Source organism: Phoenix dactylifera, chromosome 8, assembly GCF_009389715.1.
Source record: "Phoenix dactylifera cultivar Barhee BC4 chromosome 8, palm_55x_up_171113_PBpolish2nd_filt_p, whole genome shotgun sequence".
Lineage (NCBI taxonomy): Eukaryota > Viridiplantae > Streptophyta > Magnoliopsida > Arecales > Arecaceae > Phoenix > Phoenix dactylifera.
Window position 1 is genome coordinate 31481732 of NC_052399.1, and position 13176 is coordinate 31494907.

Below are 13176 nucleotides of genomic sequence, written 5' to 3' on the forward strand. Positions count from 1 at the left end.
GTGAGTTCAGCTGAGCTTTGGGCATGCCTATGCTAAATCCAACTTAGATCTATCCCTAACCAAAGCCTTGGATCTTGCATCTCATAACCTTGTGGACCAAACGAGTCCTAATCGAAATCTAAAACATAATTACATATTAGATTTCCAGTAAAATGCTTCAGACATTTAACATAAGAGTACTAATATAATGACATAGTTAGGTTGGATTGCAAAGTCAAATTACATATTTGAAACTTGAGTGGCGGCATATAACCACCATGTTTCTTTAAAAAATTGCACACGTGAAGTCGGTTTAAAATGAATTTAGGCTGAATGCAATTTGATTAATAAAGCTCATGTTTTAGCACATGTTAGAAGCTTTGAATTTTTTAAGGAAAAAAATAAAAGATGGAAGATGAGAATATATATTGCTTACTAAAACTTAAAAAGTTACATTGGCTCCTTAAATTCTCACTTTCTCTCTCATGTGAGCAAAATGATAGCTTATCATTTCCATTTAGCATGGTACCAACCACCTTTGTATTACTTTATCATACTTCTATTTGACCTTGCTTCAATTTTTTGCTATGCCACCTTTTACCTATTTGATCTTGTACCACTCTCATCAACACTATTTACTTAGTCTTTTAAAGCTTTAGTCAATCTAGAAAACCTACATCACTTCATTACTTTTTTTTTTCATTTCAAGATCATTAAATTTTAGTCATACACCTTGATGTCATGATCTATTGGTATAACCTTTATTTGGGACATGTTATCTGTCTTTGGAACATCTCTTTATTCATATACTTTTCCCTCTATAACCTTTCTAACTTCAGAGGATGTCCTCACCATTGAGAAGCTTCTTATTTTTATCCTTTTGTAAATTTAAAATTGTAATTATGTTTTCACCCCTCATCATATACGAGTCAATTAAATTCATATACATAACCCTTTTTTAGAAAATAGGAGGTCAGCCCTACATGAATTCACTGTAAAATATGAAGAAGAAAAATGTTGAGATATGTTATTCCAATCCTTTCTCCCTCTTAAAATTCAAACTTTAAAAGTACAAATATTTAAACAAAATTTCAAGGGGATAGAGAAAGTTTTTTATTCATAATTTCTATTTAGCGTTAGTGTTGCCTACTTGAGAAGATGCCGTTTACATCTAGCATGTGCCATATGTCATCTATTCGCTTGGGATTAGATTGAAATTGAGGATTCTCTCATTAACTAGATCAAGAAAGATCCAAATTTGATTGGAGAAAAAGTTGGAAATAAAGTTTAATTAGTAGAGAATATAATTTAAGCTATATACATGATCTATTCTTACCGTATGCATACCTAAACTAAATAAATTATCAACCTCCAAAATCAGACCACACTTGTTTAATCTGTTATTGCATGACCAAATGCCTCATTGACCTAACCTATCCTGATTGACCAACCATATGATATTATCAGCCTCCAAAACCAGACTATACTTGTTTAATTTGTTATTGCATGACCGAATGCCTCATTGACCTAACCTAACCTATCCTATCCTGGTTGACCAACTATATGATGCCGAGACTTGTTTCTAATACAAGTTAATTTACCGACATTAAAAATAAGAATTGATACCCTACATTTCGTACACCATATGGCTGTGTATGCAGCCAAACATAATAGCTCATTTCTATGGTCGTGCACTGAGATGAGTGTTTAATAAATGAATTTTAGAATATTGAGCGGTTGTGATTGTTTGCCAGCATGGCCATGAGGTGCATGCAGTGCAAAGTATACTTTCTTATTAAAAAGAGGCTAAAGTTTGTTAAAAATTCTTGCGAGGAGATACCGACCCGGCTCAACATGACCCGATCCAATCCCGAGGGCAGACCGGCTCAGGTTTTTCCCACCCCAAGGACTTGACCGGTTCCAGGCCGGGTACATGAAACATTATTCTATTTCTTCTCTTCGCCTCGGCAGAGATATTTAGGGACGCAGGCCGAACGATCCAATTCAGGGTCTCCAACCGCTGTCGCCCTCTCAAATTACGCCAATGTCGCCAACCCCCAATTCTCTGATGGCGGATTTATTAGGGTTTGCAGAATCGCGGGATTGATCGCTCGTTTCCCCATCTCCGATAGCGATTGCTTGGTCTCAAATCGTCCAAACGCGTGGCTTTTCCAAACTTGGTCCAAGGGCGACGTTTCCATATTGATTTCTGAGTGCCTTCCGGGTTTGAATTCCGAGCAGGTGCTCTTTTGCCGTATTATGCCGATCGTAGGGCTTCAAGATCATTAAAGGCTCCTCTCATGCCCGTTTCTTCCAGAGAGATCGTCACTCCCTTAGAAAACTAGGGCTTGGAGCTCAAAATCGAAGAAAGACTGAATTTTACTATCTGTTGTTAAGGTTTTCGATTGATTCTTGAAATCTTCCTCTTGTTCTGAATCGGTCTCTGGTTAAAACACGATGCCGCCGGTTCTTTCGCCTTTGAAGGCTTTGGCAAGGTTACAATCGCGTGGACAGCGTGGTTTGGGGCTTACGAAATATGAATTGTCATCGTGGAAGAGATGCCCGGAGAGTGGGAGGAAGTTGGAGCGATTTGCTCAAACTCGAAGCCTGAGAAGTGTGGGTCGATTGGGTAATCCATGCATCGATAAATTGGTCGATGCTGATAAAGAGTTTCACAATTCTTTCCGGGATTCTTACAATGGCACTCAGACCAGGTGGTTTCTTGGATGTGGAGATGGGGAAGAAGGAAATGTCCTTTCAAAAACTCACGAAGAGAGGCGTGTGGTGGGGTATGTTTTGTGCTTTATTGTGCCTCTTTTGATTAGCTTTCCAATAGCCAAAATGCTAATTTACATGTTCCTATCATGATTTGCTCAGTTTTGTTTTATTCAGAACAATGAGGCTTACGTCCTCGTTTAATAAGTCTGCAGTATTTCTTTTCATCGTCTTTTTCTGCTTAATATTTGAAGAGGCAATTGATGTAATTCTTTTCAAATTTTATAGAAAAGAGTAAAATTGCTGTTTAGTTGTGTTAATAGATGCTAAGTTTCCTTCAACATATAAGTTAGAGGATGGTGTGAATTTGCAACCTCTGGTGTTAATAGTTGCTAACTTTCCTTCAACACATAACTTAGAGGATGGTGTGGATTTGCAACCTCAGGTGGTCTATGCAGCTATAAGGTTCACTCATGGAAAACTATCTTATTCAATTGTAGTTATTAGTGCACACAACTTTTTGTGCCAAGCTGTTTTGAATTGATGTCTACATGATCATCAAAATCTTTCTGTTATCTTTAAACACTAAAATTCACCATTGTTTAGAGTCATCCTAAACTTATCCAGTTTGAGATAATCTTATCACAAACCAACATATCTGACTTATATTTTCACATGAGTATGAAGCATTTTGTTGCTTTCGCAGTTGCTGATCCTGTCTAAGTTACATAGGATCATTGTATTCTGTACCTTATATTTTAACACATTATTCAATAATCAGGTACTCACCAGAACAGTTGTTTGGAGTGGTGGCAGCTGTTGACTTGTATGAAGATTTTGTTCCGTGGTGTCAGCGTTCTAGGATTGTTAGACGGAATAATGACAGGTCCTTTGATGCTGAGCTGGAGATTGGTTTCAAGTTTTTGGTTGAGAGCTATGTCTCTCATGTAGAACTGGAGAAGCCAAAATCTATTAAGGTCATTACTGTTGCTTATTTATGTACATTGACCTTTAAATATTTTACTAAAGTTGGGTATTGTAAATTGGTACTTGGATTAGTTTCATATTCTAAATATTTGTTTTTTTCTTGTTATTTTCTACCTTGATATTTGGATTAGCTAAGAATTAAAACATGAATAGATATGATAAATCGTTTTGTAGATGCCCACTACTGTATGTATGTGACATTTCCAACATGAGTTGGAATTAGATGAGGAGATGAGATAGAGGAAGGGAGCATTAGGAGGACCAGGAGGGCAACTGATTGCATGACCAAGATCTATGGGGAATCATAATTCAGATAAAAGCTGAATTACTGAACATTGATATCCCAAATATCAGATCAACTCTAACAGAGTATGACTCTAACCTTAATTATCATAAAAGATATGGATGATCAATAGCTCGCTTCGTGCTCTACCATAGGAGTGAGTTGGTTGCTGAATTTATCTTTGTGGGTTAAACCTTATAACTACAATTTCATGCATAACCTTAATTATCATAAAGACTATTAAAAGAAAACGTATCTAACCTTAATTATCTCAAAATCTGTGGATGAACAAAAGGTTTTTTTTTTTTTGCTCTAACACGCCAGCAAGTTGGATGGTCAGCTTATCTCTATATTTGATGGCTGAAACTTAAAATTACAGTTTATGCATAACCTGACCATGTCTTTAATATTTAACATCAGAGATATTTTCATTGTGAACTAGAGCTAACCTTTAAACCATAGTTTAAAAAAATCAACCTTTCTGATTTGCATTTTGTATAAGCTTCAAGATTTTCTTCTGATTTTGCTAAAAATGCACTTTTATATTCCTTGTAATGACAAACATGTACAAGTAAGTTAATTTTTATGCTCTGCTAGATATTAAATTTCATGGAGGTTCTGTTATGAACGGAAATCCTATTTATCAATGTAAAAGGCAGTATTATGGTGCTATCAAAATCTTGTGATGACCTGATCACATTTTTTCTGGCTTGAACAATACCTCAGTGTTTGGTGCTAATAAGTTTAGCTTTTAATTTCTCCAACTTTTAGGACTTGCTTTAAATTTCTACTTCTTTTAGGATCTAATCTTCTTTTAACTCACTTGCTTGCCTCATTATTCTAAGAAGTGGTCATTATTGCGGATTATTCTTGTTTCCATGGCCTTGTGTGTAGCCTAGTCAGTACTTTGATGTGAATAGATGGTCCAAAACTAGAATTTGACATTATTTGGTTGGTGATTAGAAATAATGTTTGTTATATTTTAATAATATACTAGTATTACAGTGCATTGCTCACATTATAGTGATGAACCAACCAGTAAAGTGATATACTGTAGAAGATAAAAGAGAGGGGAAAGAAAGTCCTAGTATGACAGGATATTTTCTGAATAGTAGTAGAACTTATCTTAGAATTTGTTAGGAAAACTGATATTCTGCTTATCTATTTTGTTCTTAGCCACTATCAGTTGTACCACTTAAATTGACTTTAACATAAAGGTTGCTCTGCGAAGATGGCTTTTCTATTGTTCAGTGTTGATGGGCAGGTATCTGCTTCTTCCATCTTTGAGAATGCGACCTTTTACAGTAAGACTTCCATTTTGATGATTAAAAGATTCCTTTTGAGGGAAACATGACTGATACATGGTGTGATTTTACAATATTTTTAAGTTTATGAGTTGCAACTGTCGATTGTTGTTGAGCCTCGCTATGTTTCCCTTGTTGTTCCTTTTTCATCTTTGCCGCAGTCTATGACATCCCTTCTTTATTACCTTCTTTTAGTTCTCCACAGCCATCTAAAAAATGTAACCACAATAAAGCTGTATCCCCCTTGGGAAATGTGGCTAATCTTCTATGCATCGTTTTTGATCTTTGAAAGTGAAAAATACATGCTCTATTTGATGCTGGTGGGCTGTTGGCAAATTCTCGTGATTAAGTTCCATTCATATGTTTCCTTATTGTTGCCAGCTTCTAATTATATCTCAGTATCCATCTTACGTTTCTATATGCTTTGTCAACTAGCTTGCCAAAGGATTCTCTTTTGGTGAATCTTCGAGCAGCTTGCCAATTTTTTAGTAGATGTTCAACAATTTGGCAACCACTTTCTTATTGTTTTTGCTTTACCTTGCTCTGTCAACATCCCTAAATAAATAAAAGACATGCGCACTAAAGCATTCAAGCAATTAAAAAGGCCTATATACATACACAGAGAGATGTATATATTTGGAGAAGGAAAAATGATTGTACTTTCAATATCATGCTAATGATTAAACACTTAATGATGGTTTAAATAGTTTGAAGAACAAGATCAATGCATGACATCAGAAGTGCACCGACCATTGTTTCCTTTCTATGCATGTTGAACTTTGTTCCATTGGCAAACTATTAAAGTAAAGCAACTTTAGACCTCAGACCTTCCTGGTACACCTTGGAATGGAGGCCATATGATGGTAAATAAGCTTAAATACAGGTCTTTAAATGGTTCAATGAGCTCAGCGTTAGACTAGCTGTTTTAATTGGTATGTTTTCTTTAAAAGCTGGGCTGGGGGCTGGGATGTAGTTTTATGATCCACTTTATTCATACGATCTGCTAGATACAATGGATACCCTTCTCCTTGGAAGCAATCAAACAGTGATAAGAACAAGAAACCAATTTTTGTATTTGAGCTGTACTAGAAACTGACCATGATTTACCGCCTCTACTATATCGTTGTTCACCTGAAGGATGAAAGAGTCCACATGGAATTATTGGTTAAACCTGATCAGTTCCCTTCATAAATGTGAAGGTAAGTTGTAGATCTAGTGCCCACCCATAATGCCTTCTGCTCTACTTGCCACACATGGTTTGTTTGACAAGGTGCAACCAAGCTTTGGTCATCTCATTGCTCTGCTGATGTTGGTGCTGGAGCATTGAACAAACTCAATTCGAGCTTGTTAAATAATGATCTCCTGGACTCCAGAACTTGTAGTGGCATGTTTATTTTCCTTTTTATTATTATCTTCAGTCATGTTTGTTAGAGTTTACACTAGTCAGTTTGATGTCGATGCCATTTTCATGCTATTAAGTCATGATGAAGGCAAAATTTGTATTAAGGTAATATGTCCTTACACGAATTGTTTGCATCTGTGGTTTCCAGAAATATGCCACAAACTGTAAGTTATTGAGGTTTTTGGTCTTTATATGCAACTTCTAATTACTCTCATTTTTGCTTTTTTTCCCCCAGCCCTTGTATTTATTGCACAAGCTACGGCTAGTTTCATGGCTTTCATATTAAAAAATTCAAAACCAAGTAATTGAGCTGTGGGGCCAATTTTAATTAAGTATATACTTGAGTTTACTTTTATTATTTTCTATGCTGTCACTGGACTCATGGGCACATTTGGTGCTGTTTGCAGACAACTGCGTCAGAAAGTGGCCTTTTTGAATATTTGATTAACATTTGGGAATTTAATCCTGGTCCTGTTCCGGGAAGTTGTGACCTTTACTTCTTGGTGGACTTCAAGTTTCGGTCGCCTCTATATCGGCAGGTAGTGTTACATTCTATTGTCACATTTTTTTTATTTTGTTTCTTTGGTAAGTTGGCTATTATTGATATTTCATTCGATTGTGCAAAAACCTCTTTCTTGTGTTAAGTATGCCAAAGAGATGCATTGGTGCTGAATTTGATCCCTATTTTTTTTCCAACCAAACAAGGCCAAGAAATTCTCCATATTTGAAATTCTGTAAACATCAAACCAAAGAAAAGCACGAGACTCAACTGAAATTGTTTTCAACAATGTTATGTATTTCAAGTGTTTGCTTATACATGGTCTGGACTTCACAAAGTTTAAATCACTATAGGAATAAATACCCTTCTGCCACCCTTTTTTTTCTTTTCTAGTGTCCTTTTTTTTTTTGTGAATCTTCTACTTGATACCTAATGGTGTCAGACTGCTTTGGGTTTTTGTGCTTAACAGTTGAATGTTTTTAATATTTGGAAACCAATCACTCGCTAAGAAAATATTTTCCATGTTGGGTTCGTCAACTTTGCCACCCCATATACGAGACCTCATTATATCCAGTGGCATCACAGGTCTATCTAATGTTACATGCATACATGACATTTAGTAGTGACCTATTGAAGTATATCTTTTTTGCATTGGTTTGGTTCACCAATTAAGCTTATATTTGGCTCTTTGGCTTATATCTTGTGTCCAAGAGATGAATATAACTCACTTTATGAAACCTTCTCATTTGTGTCTATCCTAGTCCAGGATAATTCTATAGAGTTGCTCCCAGATTTTATGATTTTACATTTTGTAACTAATCTGGTAGTCATAAGCAACTTGGTAGTCTTCCTACTTGCCAACACATGTTCTAAGTTTCATGATATCCTTAATAAACTGAGTTACCCTCACCATCTTGGCGGGTTACCCTCCTTTTTCTAGTAAAAAAATTTTCATGATAGGACTATCTATGTCCCAAAGTTGTTTTGCTAGGTTTTGGACCAATTCATGGAGAATTGAAAACTGGTTGAATGTGGGTCTGCAAACATACGTAAGGTCCTGTTTGTGAATGATAGGGTTTACAAAAGTCATGCTGTCTTATCTTTGGTTTAAACATCCTTAGGGGGTTAGGATAAGTTGTTTGGACCAAGGTTTGTCGAACTGGTTCATAGCAACCTGTACTGGTTGGTACCGTACTGTACCTATATCGGACCAATCCTCATACCGGGCACGCTGATACTATATGAATATGATACTGGTACAAGTTTTACTACCGAGATTGCAAACCTCAGTTTGGACAATAAATCAACAAGATCAACAAACTGTGGGTGAGCCCAAATCCTGCGGGAGAAACAAAAGTTTTTCTAAGAAAGTCTTTTTTTCTCGTGATTATTGGGTTTGTTTGGTTGGATGCCTCTGTTTCTTTCCCCTCTTTCTCATCTTGCTCTATTCTTGTAGTGCTGCCCAACCTCGGGTTATTCTCTTTGCTGTCATAAGCCTACTTGCACCTTTCCGCCAAGGTGCCCACCCTTGATGTTGACATTCCACTGAAAACAACCATATTCCTAACCTTTCTCTCTCTATCTCTTTGTCACAAGGCTCGCTATCTCGGTACCGGACCTCGTACTGGTACCATCCTATTGCAGTGTCGGTACGTGGTATGATACGAGACGGTGAGGTATACCGAGTGTCAATACGGTATGAGATTGCGTACCAGTTCGGTACTGGTATGGACTGGTACGGCAAACCTTGCTCTCTAATCTGCCTCTCCCCTCCCTCTTCCTCCCACTGACTACCACCTCCCATCCCTTCACCTCGACCTTCTCCTACCCATCCTTATTCCACCTTGGCCCATTGCTTGACCAGTGCCCAATCACTATGATTGCCCACCCCCTATTCCTCTCCCTCTCCCTATCCCACCTCAGCTGTTGTGCAATCAACCACCCCCCTTATCTTCCCCCATGCTTTCCCACCTTGAGGCCAGCACTGCCGCTGCCTCCTTCTACCATCTTGGCTGCTGGACCGCCACCACCTCCTCCCTCTGCTATTACTCATATGTGCTCTCTGCTACCGTATCATCACTATGACCGCTCCTTTCTTTGAGTTCAACTGGAGGGAGAAGAAAAAGAAAAGCAGGGAAAAAATTTAATCAAAACGAGGACTATAGAGTGGATAATTTCCCGCTCATGGGATTTGTATAAACATCTTGCTGGATGAACTCTGGCTTCCATGTGAATTAAATTGTGGCAATATATCATCCAGAATACCCTGGATTGTGTTGGTTTATACCTTAATTGACAAACTATATCTCATATAGAAGGGACTAGGCTTTTGTATTCGAACTCAAAGATTAGCTTGTATTTGTCAATGTAGAGTTTGGCAAGAAAGGGCAAGATGCATCAGATATCAGAGAAAAAAGCAAGAAGGTAACTGAAACAAAGTGTAAAATTCTCCATCTAAAGATGGGTCTAGATTCCCTGTTCTCTAGTCTCTTCTGGCTTGATTAGCAGGAGCAGTCATTTAAAAGATTATTAGAACCCGGCTATCTGTCTATGTCTCTTTCTAATATGTCTGTGTGTATGTCTGGACTAAAAGGGGTTACAGGCATTTAGAAGGAACTGAGCAGCAATTTGAAAATTGTTTTGGATTGCCTTTGCAGCTGAGCAAGGGTTTTATTTTGATATGGAAGCAGCAATTCTATCTAATAAAGTTGATGTGAGAATTACTACTCTTTGATGTGCCAAGAATCTCATTGCTATGATTCAAACAAGGATGAGGGGCATGCTTGCTTAATTGGCCGACCTAAAGAAGTTTCATGATTTCATTTTTGTGGTCCATATTTAGCAAGAAGTTCCAGTGTTTAGTCATATTAGCTGTTTTATGCTCCTGTTTTCAAATTTTTTGGCTACATCTCACACTGTTTTACACTGACAGGTGGCATCCATGTTCTTCAAGGAGGTTGTTTCCCGATTGGTCGATTCATTCAGCGATCGCTGTCGTAGAATTTATGGTCCTGGTGTCCGAGTTTCTGAAAGACCTTATGGACAGGGCATATAGTTTTTCTAGTTCTCTTCTAGTTTTTTTATAAGCATAATTGGTAACAGAGAATGACTGTCAAAGGCACTCCAAATGATTGCCAATATTTTCCAGTATAATAGCAGACAAGAAGTAGCCTTGTGATCACAAGCAGGATACATTTGCACCATCTGATTTTGTTCTGGCCTCAGGCTTTAATTGATCCCCATTTATCTGTGCTCTCACAGCCATTTTATTGTACCAAGGATACATTCATGTGTAACCTATTCATTTTTTATGTCCAAATCTCTGATGTTTTTTTAAGAACATGTTCTCTTACAACATAGTTCTATTATTCTCATGTCTTATATATGGCAGCAGTTGATGACACTTGGTATTTTTGCCCTTTGTCTGGATGTCTCAATAATATTTTATCAGGTTACATCTGAAACCTTCTCCACCTTTTGCTTAGAAAAAAAATACCATCATGTTCAGCAGCTTTATGCTCATATTCATGGAATATTTTTGAATAATATGCCACTCTTGTAGCACAGGGTTGATTTAGAAGTTGTGCGCTACAAGTGGCTGAGCTGAAGTACATTGGGTCGTTAAAGCTTTTACACCTGCTTGAGTAGAAAAGAAAAGGTCTGCAGATGTCAAACAAAGCTTATGCTGGTGGAATACTACTTGGACGATTATTATGTCAGGATGAGTTAGAAATGGTGTAGCAGAAACATTTAATATTGTTCTTACAATTGTTTTAGCAGACTTCGGAGCAATGTTTGGAGAGATATTTGCACAAGAATCATTTAAGATTGTTTGGATTGTGCATCAGATGAATGAAAACCCTGGAGGTCTGGGCTTCATCAAATTGAATGGACTTTGAGTAATGATCTTTTCCAGCCTCCTCTAACACCTGGTAGCGTAGTGATTCTATGAAGCCTGGCTGCTTCTCTACACATGCTCCCGCCATATTTTCCTTACTCCGTATGCTCTTGTGATCAGTGAGCCTTTGCATGCACGGCGGAATTCTTGTTCTTTGCATGTGCTTCTTATGCTAAAAAACGAGAGATTTTTTTAGTGAGACTTTTGATCAGAATGCAGTTTTTTTTTTTTCAAACGAAAATTGGTCTGCAATTTTTCAGTTTTCTGAGGAATGCCATGTAATTTCAATTGGAGCACAGACATGAAAATCGACATGGAAAACAAGCATGGTCTTCGATCTTTCTTGATATTCAACCCCAATGCCCTGTTCTAATTGTCCCATCTGATTGGTCGTAAATCATGGTGGGAGCTGCCGTTGATGCTTTGTTTATCGGGATTACCAAACGATTAAGGAACATTTGTCTTACCTCCAATCCGAGATCACGAATCAGATTCGCGGCAACTGCCGCATATTTATAGATAACTTTTCTACGAGCATGCAAGGCATCTCGATATCATAAACATAGCAAAATAAATTTAAATAACTGAAAACTATAATTTAATTATACCAAATCAATTTGACAAATAAAGTTTAAAAGTCTGATAACAATTAAACTTCAAATAATAACCCGATAAAAAAGATTATAATAGCACTAAATTTAAATTATGTAAATATTGTCAAATCTCATTTCTAATCTCACTTCCATAGTAGGATTCGCATCCAGAACTAAATTTGATGGGGACATCAGAGCTGATCATCTATCCATCTAGTCTACCATCTTATTTACAAATTATTTTAGTTTATTGTTGTAGGGCTTTATTTGTGTTATTTTGGGCTTTATTGAGAATTATTTTTTTGTGTAAGAGGTTTTATGTTTATTGTTCTTGTTTGGGCCCTATATATAGGGGACTCTCATCATGATTAGGGTTTCAATGAAAGTGAATTAAGATTTCTCCCCCCTACGTTCCTTCTCTCCTCCCTCTTCCCTCTCCTTCTTCTCTTCTCCTCTCTTTTTTCCGCGTCTCTATAACCTCTTCTTCCTTTCCCTTCCCTTCCCTTCTTCTTCCTCCACCTCTTCTTCCTTCCCCTTCCCTTCTTCTTCCTCCTTCTCCTCCTCCCTTGCAGTGTCCGTCATCAAAATTTCTGAATCAGTAAAGAAAAGAAAAGATAATAAGCTCGACAACTTAGTAAATAATGAATACCTTAATTAGATAATTTATTTAATCAATTCTGTTTCAAGCATAAGTTCAGTAAAACTAATATCTTTAAAATATTCATATATATAATCATAATTTTGATTTGAAATAAATCACATTCAACTTAACAACTTTAACTATGGCTACACTTTATATCTTGTGGTTAGGTCAAAAATAGAACTGTATTTATACCTTATGGAGTGAGCTGGAATACCATAATTATATCCAGCGGAGTGAGCCAAAATTTCATATTTATACGCTATGGCGAGGTTACAAGTAGAAACAATAAGTTCAATAATAGTTAGAGTACCAATGCATAACTCCCAATTGGCAGGATCGAGTACATAGTTAGGTCGAGAGTTCAAATCTGATACATATCAAAATTCTTTTTATAAAATATAATATATATATATATATCTTAATCCAATCAAAATATACATATACGATATAAGATCAGTAAATAGTATAACAATAGTCCAAAAAATATTAATCCGAATTACATATCTATTTTTCATTCAAAACACCATCTCATAAAATTCATAAATCACATATAAATTGATTAACAATCAATTTGATATAAAAATAATATTATATAAACAAAAAATCTAGAAAAAGCAGATCATTACTTATCTTGCACGAATGACGAGCAGACAATTCAACTAATCCTAAATTCTCCTTCAAAACCTAATATCCAAAATTGCATTTTTATTAAAATTTAATCATGATTAAAAATAAAAATCCTAAGTCTTGATACCCTCATAAGGCTGATCAAGCGGAAATGCCCGACACTCCGGTCGGTCCAATCAAGGTGATTTCATCTAACCAAGGCTACAATAGGATGCAAATGGTTCGGTAGAAATCAGAGGTGAAAAA

General features: G+C 36.6%; 1 protein-coding gene across 1 annotated transcript; it reads left to right on the top strand.

Moving 5' to 3' along the window:
• The first annotated feature begins 1950 nt into the window (after nucleotides 1-1950).
• LOC103706956 (coenzyme Q-binding protein COQ10 homolog, mitochondrial) lies at nucleotides 1951-10572 on the top strand. Its single transcript, XM_008791246.4, has 4 exons — nucleotides 1951-2768; nucleotides 3476-3671; nucleotides 7078-7209; nucleotides 10102-10572. Exons 1-4 carry the CDS (start codon nucleotides 2437-2439, stop codon nucleotides 10222-10224), a joined length of 783 nt encoding a protein of 260 aa, XP_008789468.2. The 5' UTR covers nucleotides 1951-2436; the 3' UTR covers nucleotides 10225-10572.
• Nucleotides 10573-13176: the final 2604 nt, after the last annotated feature.